The sequence below is a fragment of the Tripterygium wilfordii genome, chromosome 3 (genome assembly GCF_013401445.1).
Source record: "Tripterygium wilfordii isolate XIE 37 chromosome 3, ASM1340144v1, whole genome shotgun sequence".
Taxonomy (NCBI): Eukaryota; Viridiplantae; Streptophyta; class Magnoliopsida; order Celastrales; family Celastraceae; genus Tripterygium; species Tripterygium wilfordii.
The window spans coordinates 11,244,952-11,266,109 of NC_052234.1; the positions used below are offsets into that span (position 1 = coordinate 11,244,952).

Sequence of the window (21,158 nt, forward strand, 5' to 3'; positions counted from 1 at the left end):
TATTAACGAGATGTCAAAAGAAACAACCAAATAACGGGAAAAAAGGTGAAAATTCAAATTTAAAATTATTCGACGTATCAGCACCACGGAATATTTCCTCGTGAATGACGATCACAAACAAATTAATTCCAGATTTTTTATAACATTTGGGTTTGGATTTACTTTTACATGGTCATGCTTGAATTACGAAAATGACTATCATAATAACAAGAATCAAAACATTATCTTGTTCATCGTTTTGTGTTGAAACTATCAATCTTCCCAATAATAATATGATGTAAATCAAGGCGTTCTTTTCCACTTTTGAACGCCAAAGAAGTACCAAAAGTCCTTAATCAAATGATCAAAGTGGACCGGAGGGTATCAAATGCCCATTTAATTTAAAGTTACTTGACTCGAACTATTCAATCAATCCGGCCATGACAATGATACGCAAAATCAGATATTCACGTCAACTATAAATTAGACAATAATGGATGCAAAAAAGCACAATAAGAAGAGTTATAAATTTGTTAATTAAAACTTTAATCTATAACAAACTCTGTGTAATCTAAAGTATGGCATTTGCTGTGTGGGTCATGTTTCAGAAGAACACATCATGTTGTACAAAAAGAAAGTGGAATATAGCAACTTCTTGTACAACACCCTAGTCGCATAATTGCCTCCTGAAACGCCAAGTTAGTAAACCAAGTTTTCACTAACCAGGAGCTGCCCAAGTAACCCCCGAGAACGAAGAGCACCAGTATTTCGCTACCCTTAAGGCTCTTGTTCATCCGGAAGAAAAAGATTCAAACTTGGGAAGGAGACTTCGCCAGGCATCTGCAATATTATTTGACAGACGAGCCTGTCCTTTTGCAAATTCATGGAAGGCAGTCCCGAGATCCATTGTTTTCTGTTCCTGGAAACGCATGATCTCTTCATTCATCAGTCGTACAATTGTCTCAAATCTTTTTGTTGCTTCCTCACTTTCTGCCTTCAACTGTGCCATACAACCTAATATAGTCAGATAACAAAGTTCTCTAAAATGATACACTAACAATGCTCATGTTAGCCGACTTACCTCCCTGTATTCAATCTCCGCTTCTCCCACCTTATCTGATCTGGTTCGCATGAGCTTGTCACTGCATTAAATAAAATTTAATTATAAACACGAAGATCCAATCGACCACAAGCAAAGGCTGAACAACGGAACAAGTAGATCCATGAACCAGTGAAAAGAAACCCAGGTTATTAACCTAAGAAAACATTTAGACTCAATACTTCTCCTCACAGCATAAAATAGTTGAAGAAAGAAGAAGAGCATTCAAAAAATATGCATTTTTCACAACAAACAGAAACAACCCAGTACTGCATTTATGCTAAAAGGTTTTTTAATTTTCCAATGTCAAATACCTCCTTAGCCATGCCAGATATGTCAAAACTTTATAAATCACAATATGCAAAACCAAAGCATATGCCACTATCTTTGCCAACTTATGCTGAAAGAGAAGATCACAAACATATCATGACACGGGACATCAGCCATGAAAAATTACCATAGCTCAGAGTAAAATAAAGAGGACAAAAAAATATTAGTTGACAAAAACCATACAGATTTATCTCCTTCAGCTTAATTGTTTCAGCCAGCTCACAATGATGCCTGAAGGCATTCGCCCTCTCTGCTATGGTGGCCTGTTGTAGAACATAAAAGAAAGAGAATGAGTTTTCACAAATGTAAGAAGAATGCTCAGAAAGGTAAAGATGAAAGGAAAATGATAGGAGGTCTTTTATTCTCAAAAATTTCCAGCATCAGCAAATTTAGGTGACTCGACAGTTACTAGTTTTGCAGATGTCTTCAATTTTGTGGACAACAATCCTAAAATTAGTCAAGTCAAGAAGCCAGAACTCACCTTAATAGACTGCACGGCACGAACATAATCCTTCAAAGGTTCTTCAAAATTCATGAGGATTTGATGGGCCTGCACAAAGAAGTAGAGGCACTTATAATATCTAATATAACAACCTATGATCCAATTGAAACACGGAAAATGAACCCACAGACCCAAAAATGTATGCACAAACAAACCGCATGAACTCAAGCAATTTCAATTAAAACACACCCTACCTCCTTCTGCAGCTTTACCGATAGAATCTCTGATTTTGACCCAAGCTCAGAAAAGGCCTTCCCAATTGCATCTCCTTCACAAGCACCAAGGAGTTTTGCTGCCTTCCCAAACTCAGACAGAGATTGCCCAAGTTCTAAGGACACAAAATGCAAAGATACAGTCCATGCAAATTGGTCATATGCAACTATGAGGCTAAAAGAAATGAATAACTGGACGAAAGAGGACAACAATAGGCAATGTACATCGAAAACATTTGTGCCATCAAATCCTGATTACCTCTGTGCCTCTTTACTAGACGATATGCATGCTTCTGAGCCTCGGCCAAATGGTTTTCAAGTTCAAAGATGTAATGTTTCAGCTTCTCATATTCAGAATTTGATTCCTCCACAGGTTTTTCCTTGCCAAGAACCACATCACTCACTTTAGATTGTACATCCTGTCAAATAGTTTGAGTGCTAGTTGCTTGATCAGTGTCTCCAGGCAAATTGGCAATCAATAACAAATCCATAATCATGGAGAGAAAGTAATTGTATTGCAGCAGTTCTCACTTCTACGATGACTGGAATCAATCCTTAAATAAATTCGTTTGACAAAAAATACCATATCGGACAAATATAAATACAACCATAAATCTCAAACTCCCAAAAGCAGTCCAGCAGTAATTTGCGTCAAACAAACCATACCTTGAAGATTTGCAACAAATCAGCTGGCTTCTTTCTAAAAATTCCAGTTTCTTGTGACCTTAATCTCTCCATTGTCTGTGAAAAAGTCAAGTCAAAAACCACAAAGTATACGTATCTACTTTCTCAAACCTTGCAACTATGAACTTCAAGAAACACAAGTAAAATGACATATTGTGATGCATTCTCCCCATAAAGGTTCGCAGTGATAAGCAAGTGACCAAGACTATTTGCTTGCTTGCTAAAATCATAAGCCAATTATTACATGGGAATGGGTGCTAAAATTGTGTTGCCAAGGATGGGCAACAGACTCAGCTGCTTAGCCCATAAATGACCCCATCAATAGCGCCGTCCTCTAAAAGGCTGCCTCAAGTCGATCACTCAGCTAATTATAATTGTAAAAGTAGATAGTTTCTTGGTCTAGTATTGAAGTTCTTATTGGAACCACCATTATAAGAAATCAATTATATGTCTGTCATAAAGAAAAGTAGAAAACATCAGGTATCAGAAGAACTAAGAACTGCCTCTGCAATTGCTAGAACAAATAACAAACACCAAGAGTTTGAAATAGCATAAGCAAGTTTGTGAGTGGATAAGATATCATTCAGTGTACAATATTGAAGTCTGCATATCGCATAATGAAATAATAGCTATTCTGCTTCTGAGGTAACTAAAATAGGTGCAAAACTAATTTTTCCACTCAAAAGAAAGGTGCTATTAATGATGAAAGCTCCAAATTTAAATGATCTGTCACCTCTTCATCTGCCTGTAAAAAGGTCTTCAGATCCTCACTTTGTTGAAGCTCATGATGCGAAGCTATTCTGTTTACAAATATATCCAATGCCTGACGCCTCGTCTCAATAAACTCAGTACTGAAACGGAACTTCTCTGCATTAGGGAGACTGAAATTAGCCCAAGTACAACAAAATATGCTTCATAATCATTCATAACACACCAAATTTCATTGGCGGCCTCTTGAATTAAAAAAATTTCCAATAAAAAAACATCTATAAACTTGCACCAAGGCACACAAACTTCACAGCCATTCACAAGCTGTAATATCAATACAGGTGACTACACAGTGAAAATATAAAAGTCGAATGAACACTGGGACACCATAAGAGCCATTAAGACGAATACAATGTTATTAAGACAGTTGAATTTCTTACCGACAGCACTCTTCTCTGGAAGAGGAGGAACAAAAATGCCCTTATACTTTTCAAAAAGGCGATCATGCAGCCAAACAAAATCACTATAACGCCGAATGACAATCTTTTCAGGCCCTTGGTATTCAGGTAAATTTGTCTGACAAAAGAATAAGGAACTAAGTTTCATTATGATCAAAAACATGAGTCTAAACTCAAATGATGAAGTGATAAGAACGGCATTGCACTGTTTGCAGGTATCAAAGAAGACTTTGTAGAATTGTCTCATGGTAAATTAATCAGTAATTATTTAATGCATGCTTGTGCGCATAAATACCATGAATATATACTATAACGTAGGAAACAATATAACACAACTTCACAAAGTATACTCATTTCTCAAAAGGGCAAGCCAGCTCATGTATGCTACTTTTCCAAATCAATGGCATAAAATTACAGAGAAACCGATCAACACAACCACCGAAACATCCAACGATAGCAACGGACATAAAGATGTATTTACTTCTATGCAAATTTCCATTTTACCATAAGCATAGGGTTCCGTACTCCTTGGATATCTCAATTGGAATTGGAATTGCAATTGAACCAGGAGCGGTGAAGGAATATACAGTGAAATACAGTCATTCCCCCCTATCAACTCCCTCTCCATATTCTTGCTCCTTCTACCATCAATTCGGTACAGGCTTTAAAGATTTTTGTATTAAAGAAGTGGCAGAAGAACTTCTGAGAAGGGATTCATTTTAGCAAGCGACACGAATGAATCACACAATCACCTAACTACAACTAGTTGTGAGTGTAATATTAACCCAAACACATGCCCTGGTTTACTAACTAGGTGAATTGGGCATAAACATAGCTCAATAAAAGGAAGTAGCGATACCTTGGTGATAACTCGATACGAAATGTACGCTTGGACGCCATTGCCCAATTTCACAGGATCAGTCACAGATACAGATAGATAAGGCTGTTGCGATGACTGAGATCTAGGGCTCTGCGAGGACCCAGAAGAAGTTTTCTGCTGTTCCATTTCGAGTTTAATCAGAATCAAGTGAGATCAATACTGATCACAACAACGAAGAAACAATAAAACAATTGACCAAATCGGATAAGCTACGGAGAAGCAACTGAAACGAGAGGCGGAGTAGTTACTACCGCTGGAATCATGACCCGATCGTCGGAGAGCACAGGGAGACGGACCTGTCAAGGAGCAAACGATCCTTTATGCGAAACCGTTGGCTGGTGTCCGGGACCGGAGTTATTAAAGATGGACACTACCCCCGTCGTAGACGCGCACGCGCTAGGCTTTGCAGTTTGACGTCGTGAGTGTTCCGTCACCGGCAACAACAGGGGCTCTTACGATTTTGACGGCGTAATTGACACTTATCAACCTGAGCAAACGTGCCTCTTAATACTGTACATGAGTATAAAGAATATGTGTTTTTTTAAAGGAAAGCAGGATAAGATCGGAATTAAGGATTGTTTATTTGCTTTATTTGTCGACATTACCATCGATATATAAATACATTTGTAAGAATTGTTCATTCATCTTTTATATTAAGGGAAACACCATCCATGAGTCTTCATACTTATATGTCCATGCTAAAAAAAAATCTCTCTCTAGCAACTAAAACCTCTAAACTCCATCTTAAACTTAGGGAAAGAAGAGGAGAGAGAGTGAATAATTTTGGAGACATGTTTCTTTGGTTGAAGCGAGAGAGACGAAGTGAAAATTATGACAAAAGGTAGATTGTTAAATTGACTAAAATCCAATTAATGGTCCATATTTTATACCGATCATTAGTTCGATACATTGAGTGTCGGACGTCCCCCAAATCCGTGGCGAAGTGTTAAATTGCCGGAGGTTATAACTATCAATTATGTTACATTAACTTAACAATGCATTCATTAATCTAATAATATATTTTTATTAGCTTTTAATTTATAAAAATTGTACTTACGTAAGGGCTCGTTTAGTTCACGAATTTGGAGATAGGAATTGAGAAAGAATGTCAAGAAAAATTATTTTTTCAAGCATCCTCATCCACTGACAATATTTTAAATCCTCATAAAAAATAAAAATATATTTTTTATGTAATCACATTTAATCAATGAGGAATAAAATAATATTAAACATGATATATTTGAAATATAATTTTATATATTAATAATTTAGAAATTACGTGTTTTTCAAAAGAATATTATGTATTTAATTAAAAATAAAAGAGAATTATCTCCATCTTAAAGAAGATTACTCTTTTTTGGAGTAAAATAGAATTCCCGATTTTAGAGGAATTTAATTTTTCCTTAAATTTTGTATTTCAAAAATTACACCAATTAAACATATGAATAATATGTAAAACAGTAGGGCCAATCTTACTAAAATTAGTAAGTTACTAAACTCCCAAATAATTTTTAAAAAATAATAATTTATTAATATGGAAGCGGTGGAATTATACCAACAGACGCATATAAGAGCTCCGTTTGATAGAGCGGTTGTATTGATTTTCAACGCTAACTATTATGCTGTGAAAAAAAAAAAACCTAGGTTAAAGCTATAAAATAAATTATCAGGTGTTTGGTGAACTGAAAGCTGTTTGTAGCTTATAAGTTATGTAATGAGTTGTGTAGTGTTTGGTTAATTTAATTAATTGACTCCACTATTTGTCATATATGTATTAATAAAATCATGATTTTTTTTAAAATATACTATAAATATAATTTATCAAGCCTAAATACAATAATAATATAATAATGAAAGATTTTTATTATGTTTTTCACAAGGACATGACTTGCATGTGTGAAAGAAAACTAAATTGAGTGTGAAATTAATGGGTATTTACGTGCAGCAGTACCATTGGATTATTATACTTGTTTTGTATAGCAATATCGTTAGCAGTCCCACTTTGGGAACCGCTGTGTCAAACAGGCATAAGGTTCACTGATGAGGCTTTTCTTGGGGGTGGCTTACAACATGTCCTGCTTTAATGGCTCTAAGGCTATTAAAAAAATTTATTTTATTTAAAAAAAATTATGGACGTGTTTTGATCAGGTTTATGAGTGTAACAGTATTTTTTGTCCCATAAAAAAAATCAAAGTGAACATGAAAAAGAGGTGAAAATTGTGGACCATTGAATATAAACCTGTAACATTATATGTCTATCTTGTGATGAATTTGATTTTTATTTGGGATAAAAATTATACTATTAGATTCGTAAACACGATCAAAACATATCCATAATTTTTATTTTATTTTTAGAAAAATTTTAAACACCATCCATTTCTTGGAGTGATGGCCAGCGAAAAACGAGGTTAAAGAGCATCGGCCACGTCAGCGATGAAAACGACATGCGGGACCCACTATCAGTTTCTTACTCTTAATTAGTATTCTCTTCACGTCCTGACTCCACTAGGCACTAGTCGTCCACTTATACGACACTAGTGCTACTACTATCTGCGACTCTCCGCCACATCGGTCCACTCCACGCGCGACACACTCGATAAATCAGTGATCACAACATGGACTCCGCCACGCGCCACCGCCGTTCCACCTCCTCTGACAGGTTCCTCTTCCTCCCGTCCTATAACAGCCCCACCCCCGCCGATGCTGCAGCCTCTGCCGTCGGGGACGAGCTGAACGAGGACGATATTCTTTGGAAAGGAGATTTCACCGCTCCGAATGAGAACAACCACAACTCAACCACCTCCACTACCTTCAACAACCACGTCCATCGTAGCCTTCCGGGTTTTAGGAACAATTCAGGTATCCTTGCAGCATTGCCCGGGCCCGATCACGGCTCAGTCCTTTACCGCAAACCCTCAATTCCATCATCGTCATCGAAGGGGATTCCGTCGATGAGGCGACCACCGGCGCCGGGTGACAGAGAACTAATCCAATCTCTTCCTTCCCGGAATTTCAAACAGTCGGCCCCGATGCAAGTGCCTCTGCTATCGATTGCTATGGCGAAGCGAATGAATAGCAAGTTCATCGAAGACGATGATGTAGAGGGAGATGAAGAGATGCTGCCGCCTCACGAGATTGTGGCACGAGCGTCGGGGAGGGAACTGCAGACCACTTTTTCGGTGCTGGAAGGGGTCGGGAGGACCTTGAAAGGACGGGATCTTCGCCAGGTGAGAAACGCTGTTTGGCGCAGAACTGGATTTCTTGATTGATTTTTTGTTAAGTAGTATCATAGTTGGATTTTTGGCATAATGGGTATGTTCTTGGTGAATTGCTTATCATCAATTTTCCTATTTTGAACGATAAAATGCATCCTTTATACAATTGGAATGCCCAGTTTTTGTATTTCATTGTACTCCAGCTATATCTTAAAGGCATGCCTTGATGACTTAATCAAGGATAGTTCATGACAATCCCACATCCTAGTGTAGTCCTTTGCTTAACAAGGGTAAAATGTGGTTTTGCAAGTCTGGTATATATGGTAGAGCTGCTCGTTGGAACATTGAGCTGTTGTTGATCCATATGTACATTTTATCAGATGATAATGACAATGACAATCCTACCACATTCTCTATCGTATTTTTAATCCTAGCAGTCTAGGCTATAATATTATGCCCAGAGATTAGATTCACTCCTAGTCCTAGCGGTTTGAGCTTAAATGCCCAACGACGATCCAGTTTGTTGTTTCCCTCAATCCCTCTTTTGTACTAGTTTTTGCCAGCTCAGCTGGTTAACCATTCGTTATATCTACGACCGGGTTCTTATGGCATCATATTTGTGAGTATTGTGCTGTTGCACAAGTGTGGGACATGCGCCATAAAAAACAAAAACAAAAAATAAAATAAAATAAAATATGTTGCACCAAATAAGAGGACCATTACAGTCCAACACCACAACGCCTGCATTCTATTTTTGGATGTACCAAATAAGATTAACCATTACGGTCCAGAATGGGAGGCAGAGAATCAGATATTCCCACAACGAAACTATGAAAAATTTAAAATTCACTCGGAAGATCATGATTACCAAGCAAGATACCAAAAAATCCAAACGATGAATGGACAAAAAAATTTCAAAATAAGAGAATGAATTGTCCATTGTCTCAAATCAACTGTTAAAAACATGAATCCCTGCTGTCGCACAGAGAGGTAATCCTATTACCATATCCATGGGAATAGCCGATTCATACAATAGGTGAATGTGATCGTTGTACAAAAACCAAAACCATAAAAGAGAACATGAAATGGCCCTGTTTCCACATCGTTCAGCCGCACCTGCTATGAACCAGAGATCAGGGTTGTCAAACTTGTACAAAGCATAAACAAACAAACAAATATTGGGTAGAAAAAACAACATCATATGAATGCTCAAAATAAACCATACATGCCATCATACTAGCAAGAGTCCTAAGTAGCAAACCACCTCTCCTTTCCAATTCAAATTCCACAACCAAAACGAATAAAGAATTAGAATGATACCTATTACAACACCAAACTTTCAAAAACAAATTTCAGAAAATCAAGAGAAGATTCACCAGAGCTCTATGACCACCAACCACCAAATTAAGGTGAAAATCTCTTGCGCATCTAGTTAGAATTACGAGAAAGGGGGCAACGAGGAGCAACCTGCAAAACACCATGCAATCATCAAACAGCAACTCATATGGTCATATGCACCTCTACCGCATGCCTTGGAAGAACAATAAGGTTGTACTCTAGAGTTCTCTTGGAATTGACTTTATAAGTGTTTTGAGAGTGTGCGATATTTGGTATTTGATAGTATGTGTGTGTGTGTTTAAATGATATATTTTAAGTCATAAGAGCCTATGGATAAGAGTTTAGTTACTAAACATTCCTACGATTTAATAAACAAAAAAATATCACAAACGTCCTTAAGTTTGTTTTAATCAGATTTTATGTTATTAGTTGACTTGGAACATTTCTGTCTCACAACTTCAAGTGCTCTAAAACACATTAAAATATCTTCCCATGCTATCTAAGGTGTTTTGTCAATCCTATGAGAACATTTGAAAAACTCTCAAGCATAATCTCTTTAAGAAAACCTCATAAACAACTCATAAAAACAATCAAATACCTATAAAAATTAAACTTTCAAGCACAACTTTAACACAAGAGATATCCGATTGCATTAACATAATACCAGTTATGCCACAAACAATTATAAAATGAAATTGAATTGGGTTAGAATAAGGTTTCAGACATCCAAGGAAGGATTATAGCAGCACTAACTCTCAAGCCTGGCGAAGACGAAAGTTCTTAGACGGCCACTGCGAATGTCTTGAGAAACAAGCCTTTGAATTTATCATCATCAACCTTATCTATTCTAACCACCAAAATTCACACTCAAATATCACAACTCTGTAAAAGCAAGTATCAATTATCAATAAGAACAAAACACCCGACTCCCTAGCAAACTTGTAATGCCCTAACATTCAAAAACAAATAATCATGGTATGTTTTACAGACAAACAACATACCACATTTAACATATGGGAAAGTCAAAACAGTTGATTTGCATCCAAAAATGTGTCCACATATCACTAACTGTGCAGCATATGATTATAAAGTCATGTTAGAAGTGGTTAGAATAAGGTCTCAGACATCTAAGGAAGGATTATTGCAACATTAACTCTCAAGCCTGGCGAAGGCGAAAGTTCTCAGGCGGCCACTGCGAATGTCTTGAGAAACAAGCCTTTGAATTTATCATCATCAACCTTATCTCCTCCAACCAACCACAAAAATTCACCCAAAAAATCACTACTCTTTAAATACAAACATCAATTATCAATACGAATTGAACACCTTAGCAAACTTGTCATGCCCCTAACATTCGTAATCAGCCACCAAATAACAAATAATCATGCTATGTTCTCACTTTTCACAGACAAACATACCGCATTTGAAAAGCTAAAAAACTGCATATTAACATATGGGAAAGTAAGACAGTTGATTTGCCTTCAAAAATGCATCCACATATCACTAATTATGAGGCATACAATTATTAAATGATGATAGAAGTCGTTAGAATAAGGCCTCAGACATCCAAGGAAGGGTTATCACATTATTAACTCTCAAGCCTGGCCAAGGCAAAAGTTCTCAGGGCCACTGCAAATGTCTTTATAAACAATCCTTTGAATTTACTTCTATCTCTAACCAGCCACCAAAATCATCCCAAAAAAAATTAACACTTAATATATATTTTGTGGAATGTGCTATAAGGATGGCAAAATCAATTATCAGTACAAACTGAAGACCTGAGCTAACTTGTCAAGTTAAAACATTCTCAAGAGGCAACTGACTAACGAATAATCTTGTATGTTTTCACAGACAATTATAAAAATAAAATAAAACTGCAAATTAACACATGGGAAAGTCAGACACTATATTTGCCTCCAAAGATTCATTCACATAGACAAACTATGCGGCATGACATTATACAACAATGCTACGAGTGGTTAGAACAAGGCCTCAGACATCCAAGGAAGGATTATAGCAGCACAAACTCTCAAGCCTGGCGAAGGCGAAAGTTCTCAGGCGGCCACTGCGAATGTCTTGAGAAACAAGCCTTAAAAGTTTATCATCATCGACCTTGAGTTATCTAACCACCAAAACAAAAGGTCTGAAACTATGTTTTCGGTAAAAGATGAGCAAAACCGTTGTAAGGCAATTCGTACCAACAAATCAGCCATCCATAAAATACTCATACGTTCCCTAAAACAGATGACAAAAACTAATGAAAAGCAAAATCAAAGACAACTGAAGTAAGAAACGAACGGGCAAGTCATGGATTACCCATTTGCTGGGAAGCACAACATTACAATAGCAGAAATATAAGCAAATTCCAAATAGTAATATGAAACTGTTTCCCACCAGAATTTGAGACAACAATGGACCTGCAAATTCCCGTTTAGTGGAAACAACCGTAGATATAGCAGCTTATGAAACTACATACCTAGGCGTCCAAAAAAAACGTGGAAATAGCAGAGAGATATTGTCTCATTAAGAAACTTCAGGTGAGACAATAAGGGGAACTCGAAAGGGAAACCCTAACAAGACCCCCAATATGGTTATAGCTTGATATTGCGCAGCTATGACTCAAAACGCTTCCATGTTTTCCTGTGGAAGGCGATCTTAAGGGCTGCGCTTTCAACTCAAGAAGAGATTGGATTCAAATCGAAATAGAACCCTAAAATTGCAAATCAAACATTATGAGAAACCCTACCCCTCGGCGGCTACCAGTGCTCGAGGCTCGAACGACACGATCTATTCTGTTTATATAGGAGCCAGCCTATGTCGGTGCTAATGACGTGTTGGGCCTTAAGACATTTTTAAAACATAAATGGGCTACTCCGACGTCTTCATAAGCCCAAATCTTTTGTGTTTAATTTATGTAGCCCAAATTTAGGCCCAATAATTGCCAATTGTTTAGGCCCAATAATCAAGACCCATAAGAAAACATGACTCGCCTCCTGACAGTTGTCCTGTGCACATTTTTTGTAAGCTCTAATTATATTTCATATCAGACATATTTTTTTCAATATATATAAAAATTGTATCTAAATTGTATAAAAGATGTGGAACTTTCGTTATTGTACTTTCAAAACATGGTAAAGTCAAGTCGTCGTGTAGGGGTAATGTGTGTGGAAATTGTTCCCAAAGGAATTTCCCACCAAAAAGCATGGACACTTGAAAGGTGAGTCGTCGTAATTTATGAAGTAATATTTATGATTTTACTAATTTATACGGTCAAATCTACAAGTGATATAATATGTCGATGGGGTCACCGGCAATTTGCAAAGACTAAAAAGAATTACAATTGTGAAAGTCTTTTAACACCAGAATTTATGTGTTGGTGTCGATAGAGATCACCAACAACCCACAATGACCTATTGATGATATATTTTGTATGTAAGAATACTTGAAAATTAAACACTAAGAATTTACAATGTGGTAATCAATGGTAAAACTTTCTTGAAATTCAACAAAACTCGAGCTTAAATTCTGAGATGGTGGGACATTGCTGAAATTGCTGAACTTTCATCAACTAAGTACACACTAAATTCTTTTTAATGCACACATTAAACTTTCCAAATTATCTCTTTATAAAAAAATTGTCTGCTGATCGATGAAATTCTTGTGTTATTTTTTAATGTGAATAGCTGCAAATGCAATCAACCGCACCAGAAATTTAAAAAAAAAAGAAAAAAGGGTCCATAAAATCTTGAGACGAATTCATAACATAAGCTGCTCTAAAACTGTTTTATGCAAGGTGGACATTTTTTTAACACAATAATGCTTCAAGATCTTATGTAAAATAAATATAAATAAAGAATTGGAAGAAAGGCCCAAAAAAAATAATTCAGAATATTATAATTTTCCACCCTATTCACATCAACAATATTATTTACTTTGGGTTGTTCAGTTTCCAAATGATACATTTGGTCCGTATGACTTTACCTTTTCAAGAGATCATTCATCTCAATAATGCTCTTGCCAAAACAAACTTAACTGGGGAGTTATTATGTGATATTGTCATAAAAAAATGTGTTGTTGATGATTAACCATTGAAATTATTTATATATGTTAATACAGAATGTCAAATCCCACCTCCAGTAGTTGTGGAATCTGTTTGTGGATAGTTTGTCTTTTAGCGTCGGAGACTTTGAGCTTCCGCAAGTTTTTCAATGTTCTTCAAAATGTTTGTCTTATTAATTACAGCTAGCTAGCTAGCTGTTTTACACTTTCTAATATTCTATGACAAGTCAGACTTCCCGCGTAAAAATGTAACTTTTTGTGTGTATATATATAGTGGATGATCTAAAGTCCCAAAAAAAAAAAAAAAGGGTCTCATTTCTAGTTTTTTTTTTAAAACTTGTTTTTTATTATTATTTAATTTGGGAAGACGTTTTGTAGTATTACTGAATGGGAGGGATATTTGATATTACTTAAAACTAGACTCCAACGGAAAACTAAGGTTGTGTTTGCTTGTTTGGTATCACTTTCAAAATTTTTGAAAACAAAAATAAAAAACAAAGACATAAAACATAAAATGAAAACATAAAATTTAAACTTCTTTGGTTGAAACATGAAGTGTGTTTATATTTTTATTTTCATAATAATAGAATATATCCACACCATTATATTAAAATATAAAGTGTGTTTATGCTTTTATTTTCATAATAATAGAATATATCCACACTACTATATTTTTCATAACTGCAGCATTTGTCGTGTCTATTGTAACGTAATTTACTATTGAAAATATCAGCAGAAAGAAAAAAAGATAAGAAATAAAACAATAACCCAAAGTATATTTGATCATTATCTTCATATCTCTATGTAATTTGCAATCTGAAATCTTAAAGAAAGTGCAATCTATAATTAGTGTAACTAGTTCTGTTTCCAAAACTTTTAAATACCTTTTTTTTTTGTCTTGTTTTCAAAAATTTTGAAAACCTGTTTTTGGTTTTCATAAAAATCAAAACAGAAAATACAAACAAACAATATTTTTTGTTTTTATTTTATATTTTTTAAAAATTAAAACAAAAAATATGAAATAAAAGTGATACCAAACAGACCCTAAGATTTTGTGAAGAAAAATATTTGAAATGACATTAGCATACTAAGAAAATAATTAGGAAAGCGAGGATGATCGAAGGGTGAGGTGAGCAACAAAACAATGGTTAAAGGGTTAGAAAGTTTAATTTAATTTAATTTAAGCTCGGTTCTTTTGTCATACATGTCGAGTTCGGGCTGGGTCTATAACCGGGCCGTCCTAGTGTCCTGGCCAACTTTCATCCTTAGCCGTCGGCAGTCACCATCCATTTGACCAGCGTATTTAGCCATCTATGTGAACACATTGGCTACGTACATGTATATAGACTTGTTTCTTTTCAAGACTTGATTGTCTCTTACTTTGATTATACTGCTTTGGTGCGATGCAAATTTCGATTATAATATTTCATTTCAGTTGGAAAATGCAGTCAAATGTTTGGGGCTATTTATTGACTGAGATTGTACGAGTCCAAGACAAGTCAGACAATGTCTGGAGTAGCATAAAAGTATAAAATAAATAAATAAATTATATATATGTATTCGAACATTTCACCTATTTTGAAATCTTCATGACTTTTTTTTTGCCTTTATAAATCTGAATTAATTTTATTGATGAAAAATATAAGGGAAAAGAGTAAAGACCAAAAGAAATTGATCGAGGAAACAAACAAACATAGTTAGTAAACAAAACTAACAGAACCTATTAGGAGAACTTGAAAGAACCACAAACAATCAAACCTAAGACGAACAACAAGAAACATCCGGGAACATAGAGCGAGCGTAGCTGCTAATTGTCTTCCAAGGCACAAACAATTCCAAAGTTTAGGAGGAAATTGAAACCAAAAATGAATCCCCAACTAAGGGAGAATTTACCTATTTGAAATCGTGAGTTTGATTCCTAATTAACCTAAACTTGTGGTCGGAATTTCTATGTATTGTGCGGGTCTATGAGTTTAGCTAGTCCATATCCGAAAACATATTCATATGTATGTATATATAGATATATTCTCTGAGGACATAAAATAAAGACATATACACACACGTTAAGAATTTAAATGATGTCTTAATTTTTAGGGTTCAAAACATTTATTTTAATTTGAAAAAAAATGTATTTATATTTCGCTAAATTTTTTTTTAAAATTTGAAAAAATATATTTATATATATACTCTTGTTTGATGTTTCCACAAAAACGCGCGTACGCGGAAGTTTCAAGCGACAAGCGTGTGCGCCTCTGACTCTGTTCTCTCTATTTTTCTCATTATACTCGTTTTGCGCGTAACTTTCATGCTGTTTCTCATCACTTACTATTCCCATTCCCATTCCCTTATATATACAATCAGTACACCACGAATTAATTACAGAGAAAAAAAAAAAAAACTTGAACTGTGTTTGTAATAGAAAATCATGGATAATATGCCGCCTGGGTATCGATTTTATCCGACGGAAGATGAGCTGGTATCTTTTTATCTGCACAACAAGCTTGAAAACACCAGGGATGACCTTTACCATGTCATGGATAGGGTTATTCCTGTCCTTGATATCTACCACTTCTATCCATCAGACCTTCCATGTACGAATAATTCATCTTTCTCTATTGATTTTTCACTACTCTAATTTTTCTTTTTCTGAACATTTATATATATGAATATTGTTTGGATGTGCAGATTATGCTGGAGATCGTTGTCAAGGAGATCCCGAGCAGTGGTTCTTCTTTATTCCGAGACAAGAGAGCGAGGCGCGTGGAGGGAGACCGAAGAGGCTCACAGATTCTGGTTACTGGAAGGCAACAGGGTCTCCTGGATATGTTTATTCATCAGAACATAGAATAATTGGAGTGAAGAAGACCATGGTGTTTTATGAGGGAAGAGCGCCAACTGGAACCAAAACTGACTGGAAGATGAATGAGTATAAAGCCATAGATGGTGAACCACTATCCTCTACTACTACTACTTCTGCTCTTGCACTTCCAAAGGTAATTTTAGTTGTGAGAGGGAGAAAAAAAAAACCCTAGAACATCTATAAACAGTAAGATTATTAGTTTATTCATTGCTTCATGTCCATTTTTTTTGCAAAAAATACAACCGGATTTCCTTTTCTAATTTTTTCCTAGGAAACTATGGCACTAGATGATTACATATAATAGTTCTAATATGTGGATGCAATTTTTGCATCTAAGGTATTATTTCCTCTGGGGTATCTCCACAGTCGCATAATTTGCACCCTTCCTTTATGGTTTTATTCTAGGAAATTATCTCATCTCCCACACTCAAACCCATAACCTCTTTAAGGTGAGAAAGTGATCAAGTGTTAAAGTCTTAATTTGGGCTTCTTTTTTTTCGTTTAATTTTACAGTTAAGGCAAGAATTCAGTTTGTGCCGAGTATACAAGAAATCAAAATCATTGAGGGCATTTGACAGACGTCCAGTGACAGTGAACAGGCCAGCGATAAAACAATATGATCAGGCAACAACAACATCTCCAATAATATTAATGGAGGTCATGAAAGCAACTTCTCTTGATAGTTCATCATCCTCAGGAGATCAGCATCATCACAACCACTGCCCCTCTCAATCTCAAACTCTGGAAGCTAATGCTATAAGAAATACTACCGGTATGTGGACGCATGCTATGAATGATATTGATGAACCTGTGTTGGACTGGGAACATTTTGACTGGGAACATTTTGATATGCCGTAAAATATCAAAATGATTTGGATTGTTGGCTAAATAAATTAATGATCAAGCTAGTTTTTGTGTAATACACTAATACTTATATGTATGCAAGTAATATATATCATATATATATATATATATGTTTGAGAATTACTTATCTTAATTTCTAGATATGGAATTAACCTTATGTTTGAAAATGTATACTTGGATGATCTTAATATTAACCTAATTCATTGGATGGATGAATGCGAGATTAGTGTTTTGACTTCTGAGTTCAATTTACATTCACAAGAGTAGACCAAGGCATGATGTATGGCTTTAGCTTGAAAGTTGAAACAAATTAAGGCAAATTCCTGCAATGCATATTCTATATAAATTTCCAACTAAATTTTTCGATGGAATCATTTAAAAAAAAAAAAAAAAAGTTGGACTAAAGTACTCGGTGATCCCCCTCACTGATCATATTTTTCTCTAAATTTGACAGCACGAGGCCACAAAAAGTCCAAAAGAATTGACAGATATACCAAAATTTTTTTCCAAAGAAGTTACATTACTAAAATCCTAGAAGTTGTGAGGAGTGGGTATACTGCGCAGCCACAGTTTTGTCTTTTTTTATTCAGTTTTTGAAATCTTCGAGGAGTTTCTATACAAGAAAAACCTCCAAGTCAAGTCCCTTGCAATCGCAATTTGTCCATCCGCACATGTAAATTGTTTAAATTGTCAAAATAGAATAATCGAGTATATAATATATATATATATATATAGGTCATTGGCCAATGACAAACTGAGCTTTGTAATTTCAAGCCAATTAACACATCCAAGTCAACGCTAGCTTTTCAAGTTGTAAAATCACACGAATTTCTTTTCATTACATGTTTTTGAGACTAAATGAAGAGTTCCATGTGTGGGTACGCTTTCAAACAAGTAGAACACTTCTTTTTTCCCATCAATAACAAACAATTTTCCTCCCTGTCTCCAAGTTTTACACCCTTAATTTACACCATTATACCATTATGTGAGAATTTCTGTGTGTGTAGTACTTTATGTAAAGCTTATTTTAGGAGTCGCCCACACTGAATTCTCTAAAAGAGTACCTGTAAAACAACAAATTTAGACCGTCACAAGCGTAGAATGAAAGAGTTTGTCAGTGCCTTTTAAAAAATATACACGAAAAATAATATAAAAAAAGGAGCGATTTTTTGTTTCTTTTCCCTTGACGCAGATGCGACTCAACCATGTGAACTTAAGGGGGGGCATGAGAGACACAAGTCACCAGTCATCCTCAAGGCTGGCACGATGGAAGCACATGACAGTACATACGAATATGAAAAATGGTGTGAATTCAATGAACATGGCACTCGTCTCAATCATATATATCAGCATGCCTAAGGATGATAAGAATGGCTATACTTCCAACAGCTGATGCTCCAGTCATGAATTTAGCAGCATCTATCCAGCTGCAATATAAACGTTTCAAGCAAACATAGAATAAGGAATTATATATAAGAAAATGATACAAGAGGAAGACCTGTGAAAAGGAAATGGTGTCGACAAAGTACTAAAAAACTGGGAATGGGATTGCAGTCAGCTGGCGATTTCTCGAGCTAGCTATGTGATATCAGAGTAACTTAAACGTTGCTACAAGAAGAATAAATTAAGGTGCCCATTTCACAGAACTTTTAGCCTTTTAACTAAATATCCTTTAAAAGGCCAAATTTTATCAGGCTTACCATTGCCCTTTCTTTCTTTTTCTTTTTCTTTTTACGAGAAAAGGGTCATATCTATAGAACACTGTTATCAACAATTCGTGGGTACCAGTACCAGAACGAAAACAAAGCACAGCAAATGGTTGGTGATATAAAATTGTATCTGTATCATAGAACATACAAAGTATCCAACAGAAAATGGACAGTAACAGAAAAAAAAAAAAAAAAAAAAAACAACAACAACAACATCAAACAACTGTTAGCTCATGTCAAACTAGGTCTCCCATTAGAAAGGTTTTTATATATTTCTTAGAAACTGTAAGTTGAAAAGGTATGAAGTTACTGAGAAACACTTCTCTATAGGTTAAAAGTACGTGGAATTACTCACCCTCCACCGTCCCGGCTAGTCAAAAACTGACTCGGCTCCTGTCCTGTGCATATTTTTTGTAAGCTCTAATAAAATTTCAAGAGAGACCGGATATTTTCTCAAAAGAAACATAATTTTAACTCCTTGTATTTCATATCATACATACATATATATATATATATATATATATATATATATATATATATATATATATATATAAAGATCCCAATACCCAATTTAGGAATAAATCAAATTGTATTTAAATTGTATAAAAAAATGTGGAACTTTCGTTATTGTACTTTCGAATAATGCTAAAGTCAAGTCATATCGACGTGTAGGGGTTCATGTACGTGGAAATTGTTTCCAAAGGAATTTCCCACCAAAAAGCATCAACACTTGGAAGGAGAGTCTAGTATGGAAGTAATTTATGATTTTACTAATGTATACGGTCAAATCTACAAGTGATATTGTGTCGATGGAGCCATCGAAAATTTGCAAAGACTAGAGAGATTGACAATTGTGAAAGTCTTTGACTCTGGAATTTATGTGTCGGTGTCGATAAGGATCACCAACAATCTACAAAGACCAGTTGAAGATGTATTTGGTATGTAAGAATACTTGAAAATAAAACGCTAAGAATTTACAATATGGTAATCCATTGTATATATTGAAATTCAACAAAACTTGAGCTTATATTAGGGACAAAAAAAACTTCAGTAAAAAGACTAAAAATTTCTAGAAAGTCATGACTAATTTTTTAAAGGGAGTCGCCATTTGAACACGAAATTGAACTAAGTGCACACAATTACTAAATACACACTAAAAGTTTTTTAATACACACATTAAACTTTCCAAATTTTCATTTTATAAAAAAAATCTGCTCATGAAATTCTTATGTGTTATTTTTTAATGTGAATAGCTGCAAGTGCAATCAACAGCTAGCGCCAGAAAATCTTCAGACGAATTCATAACAAAATAATACTTCAAAAATCTCATGTAAAATATAAAGAGAGAATTAAAATAGAGGAAAAAAAACATTCAGAATTCCAAATTCCACCTCAAGATGTTGGGGAATATGTTTGTGGAGAGTTTCCTTACACCAAGTCTTTTAGCATCAGAGACTTCAGCTTCCGCAAGTTTTTCAATGTTCTTCAAATTCTTGTTTTACAAGTTCTAGCTAGCTAGCTGTTTTAGACTTTCTAAAATTCTATGACGAGGAAGACTTTCTATGAAAAAATGTGTGACTTTTTGTAGGTATACATCTTTATAGTTAATGATCCAAACATGCATGTATGATTTCTAGTTTTTCCATTTAATTTTGGGGAAAACGTTTTGTACTATTACTGAATGAGAGAATATTCTGACATTGCGTAAAGATCCACTCCAATGGAAAACTAAGAAAATAATTACGAAGAAAATGAAGGTGAAGGTCAGGGTGGAGTTATTTGCACTCCTCGTTTTTTCATCTACACCCTTAAAACCTAGTCTGCAAACACCCGAACGCACCTTCCCCTACCTCCTTTTCTTCCCTCTCCGTCTTTGGGTGCATTTGGTAGAGCGGATAGATTGATTTTCAATGCTAGCGAAAATGCTGTGGGAAATATGCTGAGCTTAAAGCTGTGGAATATGTTGTGAGGTGTTTGACGAACTAAAAATTAGTGCTAGAGGAAATATTGTTAAGTTAAAGTATTATAATATTAGATTTTATAATTTTTATATCAAATTTTGTTATTAAATATAATATAATAAATATAATTTTATTAATAAAACTAATAAAATAATAATTTTTATTAAATATTAAATATAATGATTTTATAATAATTTTTATTTTTATTAATCTTACATTAATATATTAAATAAAATTAATGTTAACTATAAAATTTAAATATTATAATAATTACTTATGTAAAATTAAATAAATTTGATA

General features: G+C 34.9%; 3 protein-coding genes, 1 long non-coding RNA gene and 3 other non-coding genes across 9 annotated transcripts; 2 read left to right on the top strand and 5 right to left on the bottom strand.

The window, feature by feature from the left end:
• Positions 1 to 445: 445 nt before the first annotated feature.
• Positions 446 to 5,346, bottom strand: LOC119991857 (sorting nexin 1-like). 3 transcript variants are annotated; one of them, XM_038838364.1, is made up of 11 exons: positions 5,104 to 5,346; positions 4,832 to 5,011; positions 3,955 to 4,090; positions 3,540 to 3,673; positions 2,789 to 2,863; positions 2,382 to 2,541; positions 2,105 to 2,238; positions 1,890 to 1,958; positions 1,592 to 1,671; positions 1,061 to 1,121; positions 446 to 979 (listed from the first exon to the last, which is right to left on the bottom strand). In XM_038838364.1, the coding sequence occupies exons 2-11, from the start codon at positions 4,976 to 4,978 to the stop codon at positions 770 to 772; spliced, it is 1,206 nt and encodes a 401-aa protein (XP_038694292.1). In that variant the 5' UTR covers positions 4,979 to 5,011; positions 5,104 to 5,346; the 3' UTR covers positions 446 to 769. The 3 variants fall into 3 exon arrangements, with proteins under 3 accessions (XP_038694292.1, XP_038694301.1, XP_038694283.1); XM_038838373.1 differs by having other exon boundaries at positions 4,832 to 4,966; positions 5,104 to 5,345; XM_038838355.1 differs by having other exon boundaries at positions 4,832 to 4,969; positions 5,104 to 5,345.
• A 1,896-nt stretch (positions 5,347 to 7,242) lies between these two features.
• Positions 7,243 to 8,264, top strand: LOC119991874. Its single transcript, XM_038838382.1, has one exon. It carries the CDS (start codon positions 7,468 to 7,470, stop codon positions 8,119 to 8,121), a length of 654 nt encoding a protein of 217 aa, XP_038694310.1. The 5' UTR covers positions 7,243 to 7,467; the 3' UTR covers positions 8,122 to 8,264.
• Positions 8,265 to 8,952: 688 nt separating this feature from the next.
• On the bottom strand, positions 8,953 to 12,165 carry LOC119991879. The gene is made up of 2 exons (XR_005466286.1): positions 10,407 to 12,165; positions 8,953 to 9,534 (listed from the first exon to the last, which is right to left on the bottom strand). It is a non-coding gene; the product is annotated as an uncharacterized LOC119991879 (long non-coding RNA).
• Positions 10,120 to 10,243, bottom strand: LOC119995724. The gene has a single exon (XR_005467687.1). It is a non-coding gene; the product is annotated as a small nucleolar RNA SNORD14 (small nucleolar RNA).
• On the bottom strand, positions 10,521 to 10,644 carry LOC119995725. Its single transcript, XR_005467688.1, has one exon. It is a non-coding gene; the product is annotated as a small nucleolar RNA SNORD14 (small nucleolar RNA).
• LOC119995762 lies at positions 11,394 to 11,518 on the bottom strand. Its single transcript, XR_005467721.1, has one exon. It is a non-coding gene; the product is annotated as a small nucleolar RNA SNORD14 (small nucleolar RNA).
• Positions 12,166 to 15,848: 3,683 nt separating the features above from the next.
• On the top strand, positions 15,849 to 17,419 carry LOC119989106 (NAC domain-containing protein 90-like). The gene is made up of 3 exons (XM_038834417.1): positions 15,849 to 16,055; positions 16,150 to 16,457; positions 16,838 to 17,419. The coding sequence occupies exons 1-3, from the start codon at positions 15,890 to 15,892 to the stop codon at positions 17,180 to 17,182; spliced, it is 819 nt and encodes a 272-aa protein (XP_038690345.1). The 5' UTR covers positions 15,849 to 15,889; the 3' UTR covers positions 17,183 to 17,419.
• The last annotated feature ends 3,739 nt before the right edge of the window (positions 17,420 to 21,158 follow it).